Source organism: Pempheris klunzingeri, chromosome 6 (genome assembly GCF_042242105.1).
Source record: "Pempheris klunzingeri isolate RE-2024b chromosome 6, fPemKlu1.hap1, whole genome shotgun sequence".
NCBI lineage: Eukaryota > Metazoa > Chordata > Actinopteri > Acropomatiformes > Pempheridae > Pempheris > Pempheris klunzingeri.
The window spans coordinates 10,724,920-10,750,805 of record NC_092017.1 but is presented as its reverse complement, the minus strand read 5'-3'; the positions used below and the strand labels follow the sequence as shown (position 1 = coordinate 10,750,805).

The 25,886-nt window shown below is 42.3% G+C and overlaps 1 protein-coding gene across 3 annotated transcripts in view; it reads left to right on the top strand.

Annotated features, from left to right (window-relative positions):
- Positions 1-25,886, top strand: part of celf5a (cugbp, Elav-like family member 5a) — a 178,608-nt gene that overhangs the window by 142,414 nt on the left and 10,308 nt on the right. Inside the window, exons 4-7 of one of the 3 annotated variants that reach the window (XM_070832952.1) lie at positions 2,035-2,163; positions 5,384-5,463; positions 15,180-15,326; positions 21,997-22,145. In XM_070832952.1, coding sequence (XP_070689053.1) covers positions 2,035-2,163; positions 5,384-5,463; positions 15,180-15,326; positions 21,997-22,145 — 505 coding nt within the window. Of the gene's footprint in view, positions 1-2,034; positions 2,164-5,383; positions 5,464-15,131; positions 15,327-21,996; positions 22,163-25,886 lie in introns of all 3 variants that reach the window. The other 2 variants (XM_070832951.1, XM_070832950.1) reach the window with 2 other exon arrangements.

Below are 25,886 nucleotides of genomic sequence, written 5' to 3'. Positions count from 1 at the left end.
TTAGTGCTTCTTTCAGACATAATGCGCGAAGCCAGCAGACTCCAGTGTGTAAGGCGTTTGTGCAGGTCACTGTGACCCAATATTACACAGGAATGTGATATATAGTGGCCAATGATCCTGTTATACTTGGAGGCGTATAAATATTATTCCATTCAGCTGGGGGTGACGTGCCAGTTAGCAATCTTTCAGCTGAAGGATGGATGCGGTGTCGTATTTTAAGACTTGCCACATCTGAGCTGTTCGTAGTGTGATCTTCAGAGTGCAGTTCATATGAAATTGATAAAGGTCATGCATTAATTCAAAACTTGTCAGAGCCCCATCATCTACTTGAAGAAGGGAGTTGCAGCCAAGCTGGGGGCAGGAGTACTGTAAAGGCTGACTGTGGTTGCATGGGTGGTCCTGTGTGCTGCGTGTGGCTCTCCAGCCGTATATGAAGGCGTATATGAGATGTGGTCTGCCGGCATTCGGGGAAATTTGTGCAGTGTCTAGCCCCTCCCCCCTTCTCCTCGACTCATCTCCCACATCCAACCTCAGAATTTATATTCTCCCTCCAGCAAAAGGAAGGACCATCTTGGCCTTTCATTTTCCAGTTCAGGGCTTTCCTTTTTTTGCAGATAAATGCTCTCCAATCCACCCTGACAGATGTCACATTGCATCACTTCCATTTTGATACATAGCCTCTGATCCTGCCACTTGCAATAAGGAGCCAGCACCAGGGACGCCCCTCCCTAGACAACGCTCTGACACGGGTGATTATTTTAAAGGTGCATCATTGGTGGTGCTGAGTGCTGAAACCCTAGCTGGGCACCGTGTCCGCACATACTCGCTGCCGTACCCGCTGCAGGAATGTGGATATCGGCTTGTGTCTGGGTCAGGAAACGACAACAACATGACATGCTCGGTAGTCGTCACAGGTCACCCTGACACTGTGCAATACCTCTGGCAGCGATTTATGCCGCTCTCAACCTCTTCGCAGCAGTGGCCGCTAGTCCTGTCTCTCACTCAGTCTCTCTACTGTGACTTCACAGGTCAGAGTTGGAGAAACAATCTGTATAAAGGGAAGGTTTTAGTGCTTCTGCTGCCAGCAGAGACACGCTGCACTGTAGCATTAATCATACAAGGCCAGAGTACATCAGTAAACACAGTGTGTCAGGTCAAGGTAAAGATCAGATCCCAAAGCATTTAACAGGACTCAATAGCATACAGGCTATCTATTGAAAAGTCAGCGTTATTCATGGCATATCTCCCAGCCTTCGTTGCTCACAGGAGAGACACGCCATTGTTCACTGAAGAGCATACTGAAATATTTCTCTGGCTACACAAGAAACACTGGATCAGCAGCAATTAGTAGAGTAAGAGAGAGATAAAGAGAGGAAGGGAGGGAGGGAGGCAGCTGAAAAAGAACGCGGGGGAAAAAAATGTAGAATCAGCGAGAGAAACGAGAAGCAAAAAGAGAGAGGGGAGAGAAAGATGAATAGAGAGGAGAGAGAGAAAGAGGGCAAGAGCGTGAGTTTCCAGCCAGTACAGTGTGGTGTGTAGGAGGATGGAGCAGCCTGGAGCCCCTGGTGCTTTTAAAGGACCAAAGACTTGCTCATTGTCTTGGGTCTCTGTGCCTGTGTGTGTGTGTGTGTGTCTCTGTGTGTGGGTGTGTGTGTTTGTGTGCGAAACCTCTTCATTAGTCTTCCCATTGCTCCCCCCTCCAGCCCCTGACCACTCACTTACCCCCGGCAGCTACAGTATATGTGGCCATGTGGGACTGAACCCAGTTGTACCAGAGATTAAAATGATCAGTCTTGGAAAAGAGATAATACAATGTGACTCAAGCCCAACCAGTGCTAAATAAAGTGGGCAGTTACTCTACTGTACCAAGGCTTTGCGAACTTATATCTGTGTTTGGTTCTGTGGAAGAAAACGTCTTAAATTATATCCTGTTCCCCCGACAATGATGAAGTTTCACTACTGCACGTTCTCAAATTGGTTTCATAATTGAGGTCAAAGTTATAATTTAACCTTTTGTCTCGTTGTTTGTTCCAGAAGACAGGAAGTTGTTTGTTGGGATGCTGAACAAACAACAGACCGAGGAGGATGTTTACCGCCTCTTCGAACCCTACGGAGTCATCGAGGAGTGCACGGTCCTAAGAGGTCCTGACGGAAATAGCAAAGGTAGGAGCCATGATACAGTTGTCAACATTATTTAGGTCACAGGCAGAGAAGTGACAGAGTGTGTGAGAGTCTACGTCAGCTGGGGTATGTAAAATATATGTGACATAAGCACCAGATGTGGGTCAAATAGCATTATTCACATAATTACAAACAATTCTTGCGCTGTTAGATGTGCTAGTAGGCTGCAGGCAGTGACAAAAAAGTTAAGCTGAATGTATCAAGTACAGTTTGATTGATGTCTGACTTTCATAATTAGGAACAATGAGGGACATTAAGTGGATAATTAGTTGGTTTGACTTTCTCCTTTTGTTCAGTTTGCACAGAAATCATTTAATTTTTCTTGTGACAGCAGACCCTCGAGTGTATTAAATACAAAAAAAGGGGGGTGGTAATGGATTTTTCCTTCATTTGAAGATAGACAGGGACATTTTGGACAAGAGGGGAAGGGATGATCTGTGATAAAATCCAAAGGCCAGGCACAAAACCAGAAATCTCCAACTGCATGTTGGCCACTGGCAAAGCAGGACACCCCATATTATCAGTAATTGCAATCCCATCAAATACAGCAGTTATTCAAAAAAATCCTAGTAATTTTAAAACGCTGACATCACAAACTCTCCCTCAGCATATATCTCATTTCAGAAAAAAAAATCCTCCACATTACAAAGCCATGATTTCTATTCTATCACTGCCCTCATTTTTTTTCCTGCAGAGTCTTAATCTGAAGCATTTGTTCCTATGAACGTACTGCAGGCCCTTACTGTAACTTGGGTTCTGTAGTGTTGATATCTTGCAGGCCTTTTTCAGACAGCCAGAAACTTTTGGAGACATCAAGCCCCTCTGACATGCAGCAAAGAGCAAAGGGACTAGTGGTTTTTCATGTCTCTAAAGCCTATTCCCCAGCTGGCGCTTATGGAAATTGTTGTGGAATTATATCTAAGGGGGTTTGAAGCCAGAGCGTTCACACTCTGCAGTGGTTTGGAGAAGGAAAAGGGAAAGATGGATGTCAAAACAATTCAAGTCTCCCCACTGTGAGGAAGGGGGCAGCCAAGGGAAGCTGCCAGTGGTGGAAAGCAACATTTACTCAAGTACTGTATACTTTTTACTTCACCACATTCACACGACAGCTCACTGGTTACTTTGCACATTCATATTAATTATACAAAATATACTAAATCACTATGTATTATCATACATTTAGCTATCCAGCAGTAAATAAAGTCGTAAAAAGAAAAAAAAAGTGGCAACAGCTGCAACATTAAAGTGATGCTTACACATGAATGCATCAATAATTATAATGCAATAATATATTCTGCATTACTGTGAAGTGGGTCATTCTGCATTAAGGGCACTTTTGCTGAAGTAAAACTTCTGAATACTGCACTCCAAGTACTCCAAATATAATTATCATGTTAATCGTTTTCTACGAATGGGTGTCTGTATTAGTTTGTGAAATTCTATTGTTAAAAACCTATAACACAAGCCCATCTCTTGGTGGCAAAAACTTTGTTTTGTACTATCACAAAATCCTATTTGTACAGAATCATGTGCAACACGGTAGCTATTGGAGAGGCTGTGTGTGGTGTGCATGTTAAGAATTAAATGTATATTTATTGTGGCACATGCTTTGTTTAACAATATATCTCCCAATGCGAATCAGGATTTTCTGTTACCAATAATAAAATCCATGAAATTACACTTCAAGATATTCTCTTAAAGATTAAATACGGGGTGACAAAATCTGTTAGCTGATTAATCGGCTATCAGGTTTTTCGTGCTCGAAGTTATCGTTATATTACCGGCCTTTAAAAATCCACTACCATTCGACCTCTAGTTTGTACTACTCTAGCAAAGTCCTTGTACAGGTCGTGCCGAGCTCTAGCTCTTTTCTATCCATATCTCGATAGGGGGTAGTGGTTTGACAGCTGAATGGGCATCTTGATTGGCTGGTGTCCACAGGGGTAAGCCTATTAAGAGGGGAAGAATGGCAGGGCGGCTGGGTCAAGCAGGATAAATGATAAGAAGAATAAAGTGTGAAAGATTAAATAAGAACAGAAAGAAACTTCAAATGAAATGAAATTAGGGTGTAATTATAAGAGGGCATGGATGGCTCAGTAGTTAGTACTGCTGCCTCTCTGCAACAGACCCAAGTTCAGTACTCACATGTTTCTGGTGAAGAGTCTTGTTGTTTTAGTTAATTTTGGTTTCCTCTGCACTCAGATTGATAAACTCCCCCCAGAGACATATAAGAGCAGTGGACTGGGCACCGTAGAAGCTGCACATAAGAGTCATATGTGTTCATTTTTAGCACTGATAATGTGTATCAGTGGTTTCTGCCTTTAACCCAGTGTGTTCAGAAAAACACCTAGATAAAACCAATGAATGGATAAAGTACAACGTTATTATTATTGCATTATTATAAGTATATAATAATCATAATATATATACTAATCATAAGATAACATCAATGCATTGTTGCTGTTGCTGTTATGTAGTTGACTACATTATGATTCGGGGTTGGACCTCCAGTTTTGTCTATTTACTTTGGCGTGAGGCCGTAGGGACACCATAATACTTTACATACAATAATACATAAAACTTTGAATCAATTCGTGGAATATTTTTCTAGTTTTCAGGTCTAAAAGGCAGCCTTACTTCTCTTTAATAATTTAGTAATTATTGTGCAACGGCCCACTTTTTGAACCTACAAAAGCTATCTTCAACTTGTTTCCACTTAAAGTACCCCTCACAATATTCCTCAAGGACATGAGAGCTAAGAGTGCTGGTTCTGCGTTTTCTGGCCTTTGGACAGACACCCTCAGATTTACAAATACTGATGAGAACATCCTGTTGTGGGAGCAATAAACTGTACTGAGTTCTCGAATGGAGTGATTTTCTATTTGAAAACGTTTTATGAGTTTAGCCAGTTTAGCTAGTATTTAATATGCACAGACAGCCATGTGGTGCTAAATAGCATGCTTTTCTGCTTCATCAGTGCAATCTTTAGCCTGCAGCTTCTGCCTGCTTGTCTGCCTGCCTAATGCCCAGAGTTGGGCAGCCTGCTGTGCAATGAGAGCCTCTCACTGCACTGTGATTTCTGTGGTGTCAAATATAATTCAACATCCTTTATTAATATACCGTAGGCTTTTAAACTCACCCGATTGATTACATTTACTATATATATATAATGTGTGTGCGGTGCATCTGTTCTCTCTTCCAGGTTGCGCCTTTGTCAAGTTCTCCACACATACTGAGGCTCAGTCTGCAATCAGTGCCCTCCACGGCAGCCAGACCATGCCAGTGAGTACAGCTATCTCCTTCACATATAAAAACACAGAAGCATCAACACCGCCGTACACACATCACATGCACAACATGTACACACAGACCAGCAATCACAATAGTTTAGTGCAGTCCACCTCAGTTGATTAAGAGCTCCAAACTCTTACTTTTGAATTTGCCCCCAACTTCAACGGTTTAATCAACTTACAGAAAGTGCAACCATCCTGATAAATATCCCAGCTTCAAAAACAGATACAACCAGAAATAGCCTTCTGTCTTTTTAATTAACATGGCACTTTTTTAAAAGCTCCAAATCTCATTTCCAGATAAAACTGTTTAGAATGATAATTGAATTTTGGATGAGTCATCAATCAGTAGTTCTGCTTGCATAATCAGTGGATATAACTCCAGTGTGAGATTACATTTGCTTGTTATGTAAGCACACCGTGTCCTCTGAATTCTCTCTGTATTGGATTTACTATGAGCACAGAAGCTGTGCTGCTCATTTGTATTTGTGTCATGTTTAGGCATGGTCCCTGTACACCTGATGGTGTCAAAATAAAAGCTACTTACTCTGCACTACAAAACTGAATAGAGTTATTCTCTGTGACATCCAGCAAGCGGACAGAGAGTCACGTCCCATATTATGCAGTGGCTTGATGTATACTCTGCTTTTATCCTCATTTTTTGTTTTCGGAAACTCTCGCCTCACGGAAGCGGGGACCCTGAACTCTCTACCACCCTATCTCACAGATGTTGTGTCTCACTGTATGATTTTATTATTAATGGTTGCCAATGTGTGGCTCAAGAGAGGAAAACAGAGAGAAGCACTAGAAGCCAGCTGTGCCATTTTGGCGCAACCTCAGAGTCAATCTAAGTGCAAATGACTGCAGGTCATGAGGAAAGACTCTGGATGTCCATTCTCCGTAGATACCCTCCTTCTCTGTTGCTCCCTCCCCCTATCTCTGCTAGCTCTCTGCCCTTACTCGTCTCTCTTTGGCAGCCTCTCGGGATATTAGGCAATAGACTTGTTTACTCCACCTTTCACCACATTGGCTTCTGAATTATTCATCTAACTATAAGCAGGGGGCAGAAGGGAGGGGAGGAAGAGTTGGATAGAGAGTGAGAGACGGAGAGTGAGGGAGGGGGGCAGAGGGAGAATGAGTGAATGGACAGGATTTATACCTCCTGCTCTGGTAAATTGATTATAGAAATCTGATCAGCATCTCATATCCTGTGGCTGCTGGAGGAGAGGGCGCAGTGTGCCTGCCTCACTGAGATTAGCGGACCACCGGTGGACCATTACGCCTCAGCAGGGTGGTGCTATTCAGAACAGAGTGTTCATCAGTGGAGCAAAGATCCTGGAAAAACCTTGGACCATACATCCTGTATCCATTTGAGTTCATGCTGATTGTAGTCACAGTCACAGCTGCGAACAGAAGTCATGGAATGGAATAGATAAGTAAATAATAATAACATAATAACATAAATTGTAATAAATAGTGACACTCTGGTATCCCTTAAAACTGAATACATGAATAAAAAAGTAAAACAAAAGGAGACAGACAATCTACAGATACAGTACTGGAGCTTGTAAAAAGCATCTATTGCCAGGCAACTGCTGTAAGCAGTCATCTCATTTGCACCTCTCGTGGACAAATAGAAATTATTAATTGTTCTAATGAACGAAGACAAACTGAGCCAGCATATGTATATGTGTGTGCATATTTGCTGCCACATCAAGGCCGTGGCTGTGGAGCAGATTCAGAGAGATGACCATGAATGAAGCCCAGCCAATAGCATTGCGAGCTGAGGCGTTGAAGTGCACCGAATATTAACAGTGCGACTAACAGACAGCAGTTTGATAGATCGACTGCCAGTACCCCAAAGCATGAAGACTGGCTTCTTAGAGTTTATCAGTGCGCACACACACACACACACACACAGACACACACACACAAATCCATGTGTGTGCATACATAAACATCCACAAACAAAGGCACTTAGCAGCTAGCACATTTACATGAGCACAAACACGCACACATGCACAGTCTTTCTATATTGCTCCTCTCTCTTTTTCACTGTCGCATGCTCATACAGCCACAGGCTAGGGTCAAAGGCTCCCTGACTGATCTTATTTTCCAGCTCGGAGGACTTGAGCTGAATACATTTGTGTTATTCATGTAGAGGGGGAGTGGGCATTTTGTATGTATTGTATGTGTGAGTTGGGAAGGAAAGAGTGTGTGCATCTATGTGAAGGGTATGTGTTCACAAATATTTTTAGTGCATGCAAAAATATACCTTATGCTAACATATGTGTTAGAGATAATATACTTCCATGGATCCATCTGTATACATTTGTGATGGACACCGAATGAAAAATTATCTGCCATCTGCCAATAGCTAACTACGACATAATGTCACTGTATGAGTGATGACAGCAAGATTAGTGTAAGTGTATGAATTATAGGAGAGCATCAGCAGGTCACATATAAGACCTTGGATGGATCTTCATCACACCCTAACCTGTCATATTTCAAGCATGCGTACGTCCGCCTCCCATACACACCACCGCCATCCCTCAGCCTCCTGAAGCTATCGCACACACACATGCACACACTGCCACAGTTCAGGATATGACTGGCTCAATTAAACATTTAAACGCTAGAGCTGTAGAGCAAATTGCTGGGATTCAGCAGGGCCGTGTAGGAAGTAAGTCCCGGGACAGAATTACATCAAGGCGAGGGGGGTGTGGGTCAGGTCCATAGAGCCGTGCTGATTTTTTTCATTCCGTATCTACGTTAGCTCAGCCTGGGTTTGAGGCTCTTTCAGGTGGCTCGGGGACAGAGTTAGAAACACAGGAGCAGGATGATGGAAGGATAAGAGCAGAACAAAGGGAAACGAATGAGGTAAAGTTTTCATAGAAGAGAGATCTGGATGATTGAGAGGGAAGAGATGAGTAAGGAGGGTAAAAAAAAGAAAGCATCCAAATGTGATTCCCCAGCTGCTGGATCTTCTCTATTGCTTCAGACAGAAAACACGCACATACAAGTGCCAAGAGTGGCAGGATTTGATACTCAACAAGACACGTTGTTTTAATTTACAGATCAATATGTCACTGCTTTAAGTAACAATGAAATGAAAGGCAAAATGCAGCACATACTACAATACACTCCCCTCCAAAAGTATTGGAACAGTGAGGCCAGTTCCTTTATTTTTGCTGTAGACTGAAAACATTTGGGTTTGACATCAAAAGATGAATATGAGACAAGAGATCAACATTTCAGCTTTTATTTCCAGGTATTTACATCTGGATGTGATACACAACTTAGAAGATAGCATTATTTGTAACGGAACACCAAATTTTTAGGCGAGCAAAAGTATTGGAACAGATAGACTTAAAATACATTAACGTGAAAAGACTTAATATTTAGTTGCAAATCCTTTGCTTGCAATAACTGCATCAAGCCTGTGACCCATTGACATCACCAAACTTTTGCATTCTGCTTTTGTGATGCTTTTCCAGGCTTTCACCGCAGCCTCTTTCAGTTGTGGTTTGTTTTGGGGGGTTTCTCCCTTCAGTCTGCTCTTTAGCAGGTAAAATGCATGCTCTACAGGGTTGAAGTCTGGAGATTGACTTGGCCAGTCTAAAACCTCCCACTTCTTGCCCCTGATGAACTCCTTTGTTGTTTTGGCATTGTGTTTTGAGTCATTATCTTGTTGCACCATGAAGGATCTCCCAATCAGTTTGGGTGCATCTTTCTTTAAATTGGCAGACAAAATGTTTCTGTAGACTTCTGAGTTCATTTTGCTGCTGCCATCATGTGTTACATCATCAATGAAGATGAATGATCCCATCCCAGAAGAAGCCATGCAAGCCCAAGCCATGACATTACCTCCACTGTGTTTCACAGATGAGCTTGTATGTTTGGGATCATGAGCAGATCCTCTCTTTCTCCAAACTTTAGCCTTTCCATCACTTTGGTAAAGGTTCATCTTTGTCTCATCAGTCCATAAAACTTTGTCCCAGAATTTTTAGGCTTGTCTCTGGACTTTTTGGCAAATTCCAGCCTGGCCTTCCTATTCTTCTTGCTAATGAGTGGTTTGCATCTTCTGGTGTGGCCTCTGTACTTTTGTTCATGAAGTCTTCTGCGAACAGTAGACTGTGACACCTTCTCTCCTGCTCTCTGGAGGTTGATGCTGATGTCAACAGTTGTTTTAGGGTCTTTCTTTACAGCTCTCACAATGTTTCTGTCATCAACTGCTGCTGTTTTCATGGTCTACCCGTTCGACGTCTGTTACTTAGTACACCAGTGGTTTCTTTCTTCTTCAGGACATTCCAAATGGTTGTACTGGCTATGGCCAATATTTGTGCAATGACTGTGATTGATTTTCCATCTTCTCTCAGCTTCACAATTGCTTGTTTTTCACCCATGGACAGCTCTCTGGTTTTCTTGTTGATTAGGCCTCTAACTAGAAATGCAGTCTGCACAGGCAAAACCCAAATCTGAAACTGAACGTAGACATTCAGCGCTATTTATTGTTTGAATAATCAATGTAATAGGACACACCAGGGCAACAAAACACACCTGTCAGTCACATGTTCCAATACTTTTGCTCACATGAAAAATGGGTGGGTTCAAACAAAAGGTGCTATCTTCTAAGTTGTGTATCAGATCCAGATGTAAATACCTGGAAATAAAAGCTGAAATGTTGATCTCTTCTCTTCTCGTCTCATATTCATCTTTTGATGTCAAACCCAAATGTTTTCAGTCTACAGCAAAAATAAAGGAATTGGCCTCACTGTTCCAATACTTTCGGAGGGGAGTGTATATAAATGCTGGTCTAACTCAGAAAACAGCAATGATCTTATTGTATATTCAATGAGATGCAGAGTTTTAATCTCAGTGCTTCACAAGGATGATGGATCTTTGCGTTCTACTCATTAAACAATGTTCTGCCTGTATATTTTAAAGTTAGTGTTTATAATTTAAGAGCTGTCATTTCCTCCACAAGTATTTATACTCAGGCAATTTACACTCTAATAACCTAATAGATTACAGTCGTCCATTATTTGACTAGCCAAGCTCAAGGATGATTCGTATTTATATATGATTCCATGGGCAGTAATGCCTTGTCAGTACAACAAGCATGGAACAATATCATGCAAATGACATGAATTATAAGCTACAGTGGTGTGAAAAAGTATTTGCCCCCTTACAGATTTCTTCTGTTTTTGCTTTATTGTCACACTTACATGTTTCAGATCATCAAACCAATTTTAATATCAGACATAGATGACCTGAGTAAACACAAAAAGCAGTTTTTAAATGATGATTTCATTTATTAAGGGAAAAAGCTATCCAAACCAACCTGGCCCTATGTGAAAAAGTAATTGCCCCCTCCTTGTTAAATCATGAATTAACTGTGATTAACCACATTTTTGAAAGCTGAGTTCAACTTCACTAGCCACACTCAGGCCTGATTACTGCCAGAGCTGTAGAATCAAGAAATCACTTAAATAGACAACATGAAGTAGGCTGAAAGATCTCAAAATGCAACACATCATGCCCCGATCTAAAGCAATTCAAGAACAGACAAGAAACAAAGTCATTGACATCTATCAGTCTGGAAAGGGTTACAAAGCCATTTCTAAGGCTTTGGGACTCCAGCGAACAACAGTGAGAGCCATTATCCCCGAATGGAGAAAACATGGAACAGTGGTGAACCTTCCCAGGACTACCGGCCTACCAAAATTACTCCAAGAGTGCATCAACGTCTCATGCAGGAGGTCACAAAAGAACCCCAAACAACATCTAAAGCACCGCAGGCCTCACTTGCCTCAGTTAAGGTCAGTGTCCATGATTCAACAATAAGAAAGAGACTGGGCAAAAATGGCCTCCATGGGAGAGTTCCAGGGTGAAAACCACTGCTGACCAAAAAGAACACAAAGGCACATCTCACATCTTGATGATCCCCCACACTTTTGGGAAAATATTCTGTGGACTGACGAGACAAAAGTGGAACTTTTTGGAAGGTGTGCATCCCGTTACATCTGGCGTAAAACTAACACAGCATTTCGGAGAAAGAACATCATACTGACAGTCAAACATGGTGGTGGTAGTGTGATGGTCTGGGGCTGCTTTGCTGCTTCAGGACCTGGACACCTTGCCGTAATTGATGGAACCATGAATTCTGCTCTCTACCAGAAAATCCTGAAAGAGAATGTCCGGCCATCAGTTCGTGACCTTAAGCTCAAGCGCACTTGGGTTATGCAGCAGGACAATGATCCGAAGCACACCAGCAAGTCTACCTCCGAATAGCTCAAAACAAACAAAGTGAAGGTTTTGGAGTGACCTAGTCCAAGTCCGGACTTAAATCCAATTGAGATGCTGTGGCATGACCTTAAACAGGCCATTCATGCTCGAAAACCCTCCAATGTGGCTGAATTAAGACAATTCTGCAAAGAAGAGTGGGCCAAATACTTTTTCACACCACTGTATATACTGAACTGCTTAACTGGATACTCATTAATATAGCACACAGTGGGGGCACAGTAGGATATTTGTTAGATATAAAGATATGGTGTCAAATGGTGATCAGATGAGCAAACCATGCCATGCACTGATGTTCTTGAAGGGCTCCCTCTGGTCAAATTAATTTTTATTATCAAATCGTAACTTCTTGACTATAAAATTGTTTTTAAGCTACGGTGATCAATGTGGATGGAATATGATGCCATATGTTGTCGAGGAAACAGGCAGCTGTAGTGGTAATACATTCTGATTAAAAGAGGCAGTTTTTATTTCGCAGGCTGTTATGAAAAAATGTTTGCTGTAAAGATGTTGAAATCACATTCATCAAAAGGACGGGATGCATTTCTTAATTTGTTTTTGTGCTAGCACTTGTATGGACTGAATGGTAGTTTGACCAACCCTTGCAGAAGTCATTAAGGCCTTCACCATGTGACACTTGACACCGATACAGCTATATACCAATACAGGATCAGTCTTCCCCCTAGCTTTACCCCAAACTAACGCAAGCAATGTATAGTTGGTCGTGCAACTTGGACTAACATCAAGCCTCCTTGGCAACAAGAAGGAACTATGAAGAAGCAGACTTTCCTTTCCTGGATCTGAATCTCTGTGGTGCCTTTTTTATCCTCCCTGTTTAACTCCCCTTCCCTCAGCGGCTCTCTAGGCAGCTGGAAGCCGCCTGGTGGGGGAAATCTGCTCACACTTGGCAGCTTAAAAATTTAATGAGACTTTACTTCACACTTCATCCTATTCTCTTTATAGCGATGGAGATTCTGCTCACTGATATCCTGACATGCCTAACTGGTAAAACCTGGGAGATAAACAGATGTGGCAAAGGATGCTTAGCCAACAAGTCATCTGATTCAGGTGTCCTGAGGTGAACCAGTAGGAGGTCAGTGTATAGACCTCGAAAAAAGCTCTGCAGAGAGTGGGACATAATGTACATGCAAGAGGATGACAGAGAATGGCACAAGGCTCTTATACTATCAGACAAGTGAAATCACAATAAACCATGTTTCTATTTGTCAAGCAGGCTCACTGTAGTCTAGCTCCAGTTGGAAGAGACATTGACTTCAGTGTTCCAATTTAATATCCTCAGATTATAAAACTCACCCTTCCTCAAATATAAGAGAAGCAGAGCAGGAACACGCATCTCTCATTATGAAAGGGGGTAGGCCTTTAATAGCTGTGAGAGGGAGTTAAAATATTCAGTATGTACTAGTACATTTCCTCTGTATTCTGGTGCTGCACTGCCCTATCCCAAAGTTAAACCTCTTAACAAAGATAGTAAAAAGCTGGACAGACACAACAGACAAACCCTAAACCTGCAACTGTGCCAAAGTTAACCTTGCAGTGGCTGAACGTACTCTTCATATATGAGGTGTTTCTTTAAAAGATTGAGAAATAGGAAGTGTATCTCTTCTATTTATTTTAGAAGCATAAGTGTCTCTCAATGACCAGAAAAAGTGTTGTTCCAATGTGGCAGGATGGCAAATACAGTAAGGAGCACAACAATGAGTCACTCAGCTGGCCAGAGTACAGTTGTCAGCCAGCTTGACAGTCGAACAATTAGTCTGTCAGCCAGTTAGCCAATCATCTAGCCAACTAGTCTGCCAGTCAGTCAATCACTCAACTAACTAGACAATCAGCCATTTAGTCAGACAGCCAACTAACCAACTGGATACTCACCTACAATCCTTCAAAAGTGTGATTCAACCAGCGAGGAAGCCAGGTGGAGAGGGCTTGGGGGAATATTGAGAAAAGTGGGAAGAAAGGGAAAGGAAGAGAATTAAATCTATATGCTGCAGTTGAAAGGGTCCAGTGCCTGTCTTTGAACATCTCTTGCTATCTGTAGATGTCTTTATTAGCAGAGACGATGGGAACTCAATGAGGTGAAAAAAAAGAAAAAGAAAGTAAACGACTTTAATGAATTGTATGGTAATAATACAGGTAACATCACAGTTGCTATTCACACCTGCTAGCCAATAGTCCAACATCCTGCCAGGAGATCCAACCAAACAAAGAAATACCCCTTTAGCACTTGGAAAGCCCCAGCCTTCAATCCAGGCACTTCCTCAGTCACCACTGTTATTGACAATCTTGCATCAATTTCAGGGGGCCCCTTATCATGACTGACACACAACCTTTCTACACTGTCAGATCAGAGTAATATTTCGGCCTTTTATGTGGATCGATTGGCCAGTTTGGGGGCACAGAGGGGCGGAGAGGCGGAGCACACAAAAGGTCAACTGTAGCGCTAAATCATTTGAAGATTCTTAATGAAGGGTGTGTGGCAGACACACCTGCTGTTCCATCATTGGGCTGCAGAAAGAGGTAATAGTGTTGATAAGGGGATGATAGCCAGAGCCATAGAAAGAGGGAGGCTGAAACAGAGGGAGGACAGAATGAGAGAAATTGTCCTAAAAAGCAACATTTTCAAGGTCAATAGTAACCACTGCCAATTGCAGCTCTTATTTCAAATCATTGTACATTGCAGGTCTTTTAACCTTAACTGTGGCAAGAACACCAAGGTTACATATATGTACTGTACCAGGGAGGCTGGGGGGGGATTAAGTATTTATGTCAAGCACAGTGAGGCTGCTTTGCCCCGAGTGACTTTGTACATATGTTAAACACTGATTGAAAGAACCGAGTATTTCTGTCTGCACATCTGCCTGCAGAGCTGTTCACTCAATAAGCAGAATATTTTTATTCTCCACATATCTCTGTTAGGTTCATGTTTATGTATGCCAGCCACAAAATAAGAAGCAGGATTCTCTGCAATAATACAAATGTGCAATGATGTTGCATCTAGAAAACCCAAAAAAACTCTGACATGCAATTAGAGGAGCTCACTCGATATTGATGTTAACAGCGGTTGTTGTTGCTAATGAACACAGCATACTAAGAAATCAGAAATAATAACCAATAACATTCTTCATGCTCTTGCACTGGATTTTTTTTTTTGCCTTCTTTTAGTGGCTGTCTCTAAGTATGTACTAAATCATAACGGTCTCATAGGCAAATTATTCCTGAAGTGGCTGAAAGCCTTCTGGAGATAGTGGATGGGATGCTATAAGACTATGATCCTACTGTGATTGACTGAGTGAGTGTTGGCATTAAAGGTGCTTTTGGTAAAGCAGGGTTAAGTGTCCGTGCTATTTTCCATCTGACCTTCTGTTCTCTCTACCCCCTCAGGGCGCTTCATCCAGCTTGGTGGTCAAGTTTGCCGACACAGACAAGGAGCGCACCATCAGACGTATGCAGCAGATGGTTGGGCAGTTTGGCATCTTCAACCCAGCGATCGCCCTTCCCTTCAGCACCTACAGCTCTTACGCACATGCGGTGAGTTGGTAAAGACACATGTCGCACACACAGAGCAACACGAATGGAAATACATTCTTCCATATCAGACAGACTAGTATAAGTATATACATGTATGAATACAATTGCAATAGATGGAACAAACTGTCCCAAGGGTTTCTTACTTCTGTTTCAAGATAAAGATATTGCTAACTGACTTTTTTCTTTGTTAAAGTCGTTAAAGCTGCCATAATCATGGTTAAATATCAGCGTTATATAAATATTGGATTAAATGACAATGCATATTTGAAAGGTGTCACAGTGACGAACACACTGAGAATTATCAGCGGTACGGAGCGTTTCAGCACCTTTCAGCTCTTGTTTTGGTTTCATGCCAAATGGCAGACAAAGTTTGTGACTAGCTGGTGAGCACAGTGGAGCAATTAGCAGATAATATAGCCAGCCAGATATTTCCCCCAGGAGTTGGTGGAGAGCAGACAAGAGCAAATATTGGGCTTCATTCATGCCAGAAACACTCTAAATGAACCCTAATATTTCTCTGTATGAAGGACGTAAAAAACGATCAACAGTTTATTTTGCCTTGAGCTTGGCTGCAATTTGGTCCAAATAAAAATCTGATATTTTTACACACTCCAACACAATAACTTTTTAAGTAATTTCAGTACAGTTTTTGTTTTTTCCTGTTTTTTTCCCTACTCGATAGACATTGTCACAGGTGAAAATCAGTTTGCCAAACTATCATAACTCCCATCAGCACCACCTCTTTATCCTCTCCTCCTCTTAGGCAGTGCTGCTATGCCATCACATTCAAGCTTTCACTACCCATAGCACGTAGGCACACACACATTTTGTTAGCTTGTGCCCTCCAACGCCTTCATCAGCTTCCTCCTGCCCTCCTACCCCCCGCCCACTGTACCCCCCCCTCAGGGCATGGCACCATACACACACAGTAGACCCCCAGCTCTTTGATGAGTTCAGACAGCCTATGCAGCCCCTCTCACCATGCGCCCCCTCTACCCTCTATCACACTGCTTCTCTACCCTCCCCCCTCCCTCCCCCTGTCCCTCCCTCTGGGCCCATGAGATGCTTCAGGGGCCACAGTTGACTCAGAATATTCCACAGGCAACTTATCTGCACACAAACTTTCTTCTTCCCCGCAGAGGCAGAGCACACGCGCACACCCTCACATGCCCAAGCATGCACGCACATGCGCTACGTTCTTGGAGCAGGCTAAAATGAATTTAAGAAGAGTTTTCCATCCAATGCTGAGATAAAAACCTAGGCCTCTGTCACAACACACTGCATAAATACACATAAACCTCCACAGAGTTTTTATTTACAGAGAAAGAGGAACACAAATTCACTTTACCCTGTACTTATTTGGATGTCAAAGTTATATATTTTTTACTATTTCTAAATGCCAGGATTAATTGTTGACGTTAGTCAGGTCCTGGGGGCTTATCCATTTCCCTCATTTTCACATCACAACCATGGGACCCAGTGTGAAATGTGCAAATTGACCATCCCAGAGTAATTGCGAGGCCATCTCTTGTGCTCTCTCCAGTAAAACTCCCACCTTCATTACCATTCATGAAATGCAGCCCTTTCCCAGGAAATGTGGAGAAATGCAAATGTTTAAGGGCTGGTGGAGGCAGTGGCGGTCTGCGGGGAGACCATTGTGCCCCACTCAGGTTGGCCATGACTGTTATTTACTGTGGCAGAGACCCGTGTCGACTCATACAGACGCACACAAGAGTGTACATACTCACACACTACACAGCAAATGCTCTCTCTCTCTCTCTCTCTCTCTCTCTCTCTCTCCCACACACACACACACACACACACACACACACACACACACACACACATAGTTTGACAAAGAGCAGGATGATGTTAGGAAATTGAGTTCTGAGTGAAAGTAACAAGGGCACTGGGATACTTCTGCATTAGAGAGAATCAATTACCATTAAATCTAAAGGAGAAATTGCACGTATGTGGTTTCTCAACAAAAAGATTATACAGCATGAATGATGTTAGTGAAGGTGAAATGCTCCTTGTATTAATATTATGAATCACAGAGACTGTGGATGCCATGTAACTATAATGAATTTAGCAAAATAAAGCAAGTTGGTGGAGGAACTCCGAGGCAAGGCAACCTTGGAGATAAACTCACCCCAACTTTTGATAAAGCAATGAGCGCACAAGAGGCAATAATGGATTATCAGCGAGTCTCTTGTTTTCATATCTCGCCAAAGACTTTAATGAGTCTAAATACTGGTTCAGACTGCTAGGTACGCAATAATGTGGAGTAAAGGGGAATATTAGTTATCTTTAGTGTGGGTGTCCAGCTTGTGCAGGGGTTATGATTACATTACAGTCACTGGTGCTGGCTGTGTGCACATGGTGGCTCTGCCTTGATTCCCCTGTAGCCACCGGGAATGTGCTGAAGTGATACGATGAATGTTTCTTTACGGCAAGATAAACTACACATATTCCCCCAAGACGACAAACCTGCAGTGACAGAAAAAGGACTTTATCTCCAAAGACACACTACATGTTCGCCCACTCTCCATATACAGTGGCCAAGAGAAGAGGAGGTGGCACAGTATAGAATACAGACATGGGGAGGTGGTATATATAGCTATAACCAGGCAGTACAGTAAATGGTAAATTCAAAGAGCTACCTCTCCACTACGGCTGTGGATAGGATTATAGAGTTGAGCTGACAGCCAGTAAATTGGATTTTAGTCAAACCAGGAGAAGGAGGGGGCTCTGAACACAAATTGGAGGGGTACAACACTGACAACATATGCCAAAAATGAGAAATGTGCCATTTTCACGATAGACACAGACACTGGTGTGCTCTGACAGGAGACATCCTATTTGCAAAAAGGTGATTTCATAAAACACAAGCCGAAGGGGAGCGAGAGAGTGAGATTCCATGTTTCATTCCAGTGTTAGCAGTGAGTGATAATAGTTCTCCCATGAATTGCTGAATGCAAGTAATAAAACCAGTTTTATTACCTTTTGTTTCAGCTTCAAGACACAAACATCATATTTGTACACGATTAGATTTGATTCAAGTCACTTTTCTTCCTTGTGTCGTCTAAAGCCATGTCTCTTTGTGAAGACAGCAATTTTAGCTTCCCTTGGTGCAGGACTGCACGCTGTGTCATAGGACAACAGACAAGTTTTAGATTTAAAGGCACCTCCAGGACCGTGCTCCTCTCACCTCCCTACAAGATGCATTAGACTGAGTGTGAGGTAGATAAATGAGAGGAGAGAAAATGGTTTAACTCGGTGCTAATAGTGACAATGTGTGGGTGGATGAGAGGGAGGATGATGACTGTAAACTCACATTAGGAAACATCTCCCCCTGTTGGAGGGACTCACACTCAAACAGAGCCTTTTGCAACACAGCACACATGAGAAACGATGCTAACAGATTACTGCATCATTTGGCTGTGCTGTGAACTGCGCACACACACACACAAGCATGTGTGTGACCTGGTTTAGCTGTATTATACTTGTGAGGACTAGCTCCGTTCATACACATTTACACGCATAAGGCAGTGCATCAGATGGAAAAACCTGTTCAAATCTATCTGAGGAAATACAGCCTGCTAGCATGGGGCTAACAAATGAGGCCCTTGAGCTTCAGTCTTCTGTCTTCAGTCTTTTAGTTCACCTCATTGACCTACTGTCTCCCTCTCTCTCTCATTCTTTTAACCTTTCTCACCCTCTCTCTTTCTCCCTCTTTTTCTCTCTTTGTCTCTCGCTCGCACCCCCTCTCCCTCTGTCCCTGGCTGGTTGGGCTATAAGGGGTCACATGTGACAGTGCTGAGAGTCAGAGAGTCACAGAGCAGCGCTACAGAGATAATTGCCATGTGATAAAGAGGTGATTGCCTGCTGGCACCAGGGGAGAGTAATGCCATCAGGTTGCAATAAAAAAGCAGATGTCTGACACTAAATGAATGCTGCTGGAGCCCGGGCAACTTTCTTTGCTCCCTTTCATCTCACGCGCTTCCCTTTTGTCTCCCTTGTTTCTGTCTGCCTTTTCTTCCCTCTTCCTTTCTTTTCAAGAGGAAGCAGAAATGATGAAGACTCAGTTCTGCTCGTTCTCTGCCAGAGACATTTGCTTTCTGCTGGGTAGTGCATAAATAAAGAAACGGGAATGGCTTTTGAATATAATGCCTTTGAAATTTTGTGAAGGAAGAAAAAAGCATATACACATGAAAAGTAAAATGGAACGACTTTGAATATCTCTGTCAACATAACCACTCTGCTCTTTATTTTATTTTATTTTTATCAGAGCCAGTTTGTATTAACCACTGCATTCCAACATAATTACATGCTTGGATTTCCAATTTGCTGCATTTTAATTTGGAACGAAGCATCAATGAATGCCAGAGTTGTTATCCATGACAATCTGACGGATGGCATTAAGGATTTCATTATCTATGACATGCATTGGGAGAGAGGCTAGCATTCTGGATTCGCTAGTATTCACTCCTACGCCATTATTACTCCGTCCAGGCCTGTAGCTTGTATAACGCCACAGGGCCCACAATAAATAGGCTGCAAGCTTATTAGAATCAGCCATAAGTCGCCAGTCCTCCTGAAAGCAGCAAGCAGAGCCTAAGAAAAGACAAAAAAAAAGACCTGCAAGTGGAGTGACAGTGTATTTATTCTGTAATACCAGGCCAGTCAGACCCTTCATCCTCAAGTTCAACCCTATTCACGTCCTAATAGGGGGGGGCAGTCACAGCATTGCCAAAGCAAGGGAGCCCCAGATCCTCTAGACCTCTTTGTTTGTTTCTGTGTCATTGCTTTTGTTTAGTTTCTTGTTCCGTCGCTGTCTTTTGCAGCTATGGCCCCTTAAAGGCTCAATTCATCTTATTTGGAAAGGAATGGATGATCCCCATTTGTCACATTGAAATTATGCAAATGAAAAAAGGTGTTAATAGATAGCAGTGGCAAGGCATGTGGCTAATGGATGAGATGCCAGCGCTGGGCATTCTACAGCGGGACAGCCGCTTTCAGGTTACTTGACAGGGGCACTGAGGGAAAATAATTGGCTTTTCCGTTGCAGGGTCCCCATGCAAATACAAGCAGAGTGGCATTCTATACCTCCACTGTCTCACAACATCGTCATTAGCATTAGTGCCAGTGGCAGAAGAGTTTGATTTCTGCCTGTACGAGTCATTCTCAGGCCACGGCCATCAGCAGCTCCCCTGACACACAGCAGCTATGCAGTATTAAACATGCAGAGACGGGGGTAAAAGGTTGGTCAAGCAGTGTTTGTATTCCTATACCACACAGGTCTGCATACCTTCACAGCCTGCAAAAGACTGTTGATTCCCCAGATAAACCCACTGGTTCACAACCTGCGAAAGCTATTGTACAATGATAGATTTTCTTCTGAATTAGGCATTCAGCATGTGGTTTGCACAGGGAGAATTTAAGCTGAGTGCGGAAACTCAAATACTCCCTATCTCTCCTCATGCATGTTGTGTGTACGTGTGAGTTCTTTTGTGTGACTGTGTGTTTGTGTGTGAGCTCAGTGCAGGGCAACGGTGCATGTGAGCATATCCTATGCATATGAATAAACACTCTGTGGGCTGCGTTTGCCGGAAAATAGTTTCAGCTCCCACTTCTCAGTTCATGCCAAGTAAAAATTCTGAGTGAATGAAAGGCTATTGATTTTATCTCGTTGTGGGATTGTCCAATGGGTGAAAAAAAGACTGCCACTGCAATTTTCTGACTAACATACTGTATTACTAACATGGTCTGGAATATGAGTTGCCAGCTACGCCTGCTTTGAAAATATTGTTTTAATGACTCAGGGTCTGGATTCAGTGACACCTCAAAACGGTTCTGCATACCAAGGAACACAATGTTGTTTGGCAGAAGTATGTCTCTAAAACAACTTTTCAGTGGCAGAGACAATGGTCATTTCATGAAGTTCCAACCCTAAATCTATTCAGGTTGCATAATGCCCACTGTTTTGGTAAAACTAGTCCAGAGACAGGCATAGCGTTTTCCAACTAAATTATAAACTAAAGACAATTCTTGACTGTGAATGAATGTCAGGCTACAAGCATGCAATCATTACAAATACATCAGAAAAATTAAAGAAGAGTCCAGGGGGAAAAGACTAGAGGGAGCGTAGCTTATTTTATACAACCAAATGGAGTATTGTGAAGTTTGACAATTGTAAGGAAAGAGCACAGCAACTCTACAAACTTTTCCTCTTCTCTGAATACAGAGATAATGTGCACATGTCAATGCCTTGATTTGTATGAGCCCAACAGACAGCTATTAAATCGTTTCTGCAGCTGGTGACAGGCTTCCTGCTGGGAGGATAGACAGATTCACTAAACATAGGTTGACAGGCTTCTTTTTTCTTCCCTTTCTTTTATTCCGCTCTACTTTCTCTGTACTTCCCATGCACTATCCATCCATCAACCTCAACATACATCCCTCCCTCTGTTCTTACCCTTGCTATGTTTCTCTTGCCTCTCGCTCCCCTTCTCCCGTCTTTGTCTGACTCCTTCCCAACTTACTATATTTTTCATTACCATCTGTCCTCCCCTCACCTCCCCGGCACCCTGTTCTCCATCCTGCTCTCCCTCACAACCCATCCAACCCTCCTTTCCTACACCCATCTCTCCGTGTCCCTCTTCTTTAGCTCATGCAGCAGCAGGCAGCCATAATGGCAGCAAGCCACGGCGGTTACCTCACGCCTAGCGTGGCTTTCCCGGCCACACAGATCCACCAGATGGGGGCGCTCAACATCAACAGCCTCCCACCCACCCCCATGACCCCGGTGTCGGGTGAGTTTCATCAAACCCTGGGTGAGCACTCGGTTTCATTCCCTTTCCTCTTGTGAGTGTGTATGTTTGTGTTTTTGGACTGAGGGTCGGTTAGTGATGCAACGACCAAAGTCTTGTGTGCTTGTGTTAAATGTCTGTTACTGTGTGTAGGTTTTGTGTGTGTGTGTGTATTTGTGCATGTTAGTGTGGTAGTTATAGGTTGACTTGTATTTTTAATAATGTCTGTATGAATATTTGTGTGTGTGTGTGTGTGTGTGTGTGTGTGTGCGTGCGTGCGCGCAGTGTGAGAATAAAAAAACTACAGCTGCAGCAAGGCCAAAAGAAAGGGTGCCTGCTTACTGGTAATCCAAAATTATTCCACTGGAGAGAAAGAGAGACTAATATGAAAAAATACGTTCAATGGGATTTGCATGTTTATGTTGTTTGTGAATGCAGAAAATATCTGTGGATAGAAGCAGCAGAATAAGGAATATCAATAAGTAAGTTTACAGATAAGGCGTTAATTTCCCTGTAGTATTTTGACCTTGTGCTTTGAAGCACTTGTGCATGATCTTCATGCAGTTGGTTTTGTTTTCCATAACAAACACCTCCTATGCAGATACATTACAGAGGAAAAGGAAGGACTTTGAAATACCAACCCACTGCATAACATTTGCTTATTCAGCAGTGCTTCATTTTCCTTGAGACAGTGGAAACTTCAAGATTCTCCGCTCAACAAAAGCACGAGCTGAAATAAATAATACAGTAACCAAGTCTTTGTTGTGCTCCGCTCACCTACTTTGTCAACACTGCAGTATTGAGTTTTTAAGGTGATGACTTTGGTAACTTTAAACCAATCAGTGAGTGTGAGAGGGAGAACCGTCACCAGTGCAACAAGGCCTATTTTAGATTTTCTTTATAGCCATCACAGGAATCCGGCTTGTTACTACAAACCTGCTGCACTATATCAAATTCTCTCTACACTGGGGTTTCTATGGGGAAGAAAAATATTCTCTCAAGTAGATATTTTGTTCATGTCTTCACCCACAAACACAAAGATAGAAAGCTTAAGTCCTGCTTCACTTAATTCACACCAGTCAGTCGAATTAAACTAAAAAGGACAGGCAGCAGGCCAGGTGTGGAAATCAATGCTACAGGACACTTATTAACCTTTTAAACATGCATGTCTCCACCTCAAGCCAGTTGAACGCCTGTATAGAAAGTGAAACGATGGAGCATGCCAGTGGACATACTGTACATGCTGTATGTGTACAGTACATCTGCAATAATTTACACCATCAGGCAATATATCTAAAGAGGAGACCCATTTGTCAAATATTCACGGTGATGTTTTCAGTGCGAAGTGTGCACTTTTGGGCGGGCATAATCAATCAGAGACAGTGATTAAAAGTGGAGCTCAGTCTTGCTGAGTAGCATCTTATTTTGATGGGTAAAGCACTGACAGTATGGCAAAAATCTTTGTGTTCTGCATGCATACCTGTATTTTGCAACACAATAGTGCTGATGAAAGATAGTGCAACTGTATTGCAAGGAACTCAATCTTTGTGTGTGTGTGTGTGTGTGTGTGTGTGTGTGTGTGTGTGTGTGAGAGAGAGAGAGAGAGGGAGAGCTTGAATTGTTTGTGTGTCTCTTGAACTGTAGCCTCTCAAAATCAGTACCTTAATCTAAGGGAAATATTGCTGAATTTCGTTTTATTCTGTAAAAGCAGTACTTCTGTATAGAAAAATTAAGGCTGTTTTGTATCAATTGGCAATGCCAGGAGCAAACAGCTTGGCTTAGGCAAAGGAAAAATATGTTGTGCTTTTTACAGAGACAAAGACAAAGAGAGAGAGAGAGAAAGGAAGAGAATTGAGTGCCTCTAAGTCTGTGAATCAGATGTGTGTGAAGTGATGCCATTTATCTGGACATGCTTCTGTGTAAGCTACAGTCGACTGATTACCGTTTATTATTGAAGGTAATATATTATTAATCCTTGAGTGAAAGCATGGCTTTCATGAATTTTCATGGACTATCATAAATATCAAATGTTTTATTTCCCCTTTCTTCATTCATTAATTTGAGTGAGGCAACAGCTGCAGGAGTGGTAGTCTAGCTTGCTGCTTTGGTACACACAGCTATTTTCTCTCTGCCCTTTCACACTTGTGGGTATGACTTATTTAGAGTTCATTGAAGGAATACATAACATTACTGGCAAGGCTGTCTGTATAAGTAGGGCAAGAGAGTCTGACACTACTGAGAGACTGGAGGATGTCTGCCACGAGTCAGTGGAATAATTCATTGTAATATCAGAATCTGTTTTTTGGGTCTGGGAGCAGAGTGCTTCTCTGCTTCAACAGAAGTGTAATTTATGCATTAATTTGTCTCATCAACCAAATTAGAGCTCAAAGTATATCTATAAATTCTAGCATTTGGCAGCCGTGTCAAATACAGTACAATAGCTTAAAAGGTAGAAAGGTTAATGTCCCCTTTCCTTCCAAAATGAGAGCAATTGCCAAGTGATGGCTAGACCACCACCTTTGTGATTTACACACTGCTGCATTAACATAAAGCTCCAATTGTAGTTTAATAGAAGAAAAACCCTGCCTGATCTTGAGGTAAATGTGTGACATTTATCTTTTATTTAAATGATCAGTGTAACCTCTGCAACATAAAAGTCTTGTTTGTGACAGCAAGCCGAAGTACAAAGAGGCTCAGAGGTTAAGGGTGTTACTCTGAAAACAATGAGACATCCATTTGATCAACAGATGCAAAGCATTTAAGCTTGATGGTGCATACGCCATTTGCCAGATGGTTCAGCTGATTAGAGCATGTATCCTTACAATGATGCATGATGATGCTTTTTGAAAATAATGTTCGCCAGGTGCCGCTCCCTGAGCACTGCAGAAGGAATAAAAGTTAAACAAAACAAGGGAGAGAGAGGCATAGCTGGATTAACAGGAGGAGAGGGAGATGGAGATAAAGAGGGTGAGGGAGAGGAGGAAGGGAGAAAGGGAGAGAGATGCGGATCCTGCTGGGTATATGTGGTGAGGAACACGCAGTGTCAAGGATTCTTTGTTAGGATGTGAGAATTGTGTAATCAAAGCCACTGTAATGTTCTGTTGCATGGTGCTGAAGGTGTACATGCACAAGTATGTATTACACAAAGTATACTGCAGATGCTCCACAGACAGAGACAACCTACTCACAGGCAGGCTGGATGTGCCACAGCACCCCTGATGAATTTGAGCATGGTTATACCATTGATGCAGAACACTTCCATGGTGACAAACACCTTGAAACTAATGAGCTGTTTGACACAGTGATCTTTCTCAATATGTGCACCTGTCCTCCACGAGGCAACATACATGTACAGGCACTTTATATTTAATGGCCAATTCTAATACAAACAAATGCTAAAAGCAGATATCGTTACGATTTAAAGTACTAAAAACGAAATATCATTAAACAGGACTGCATGGTGGTGAGTCAAGTATCACATTGAAGCTTTTTTGGGGGAAAAAACGTCCTGCAGTCCATTCAGAGCCAAATGAAACAGCTTGGGAAATGAACACCTGTGTGTCTTAAATGATGGTTTGACCTTCAGCTTCCAGCCCATCTCGTCTTTAAGACTTTACTCTACCCAATGTGTAAAATTACTTTCACAATAATTTTATCTTCAAGGGCAAAATGTCGACTTAGAAACATGTCTAGTTACACAAAGAGCTTTTGTACCTCATACAAATTTGCCCCCTTTCAGTTTAGATAA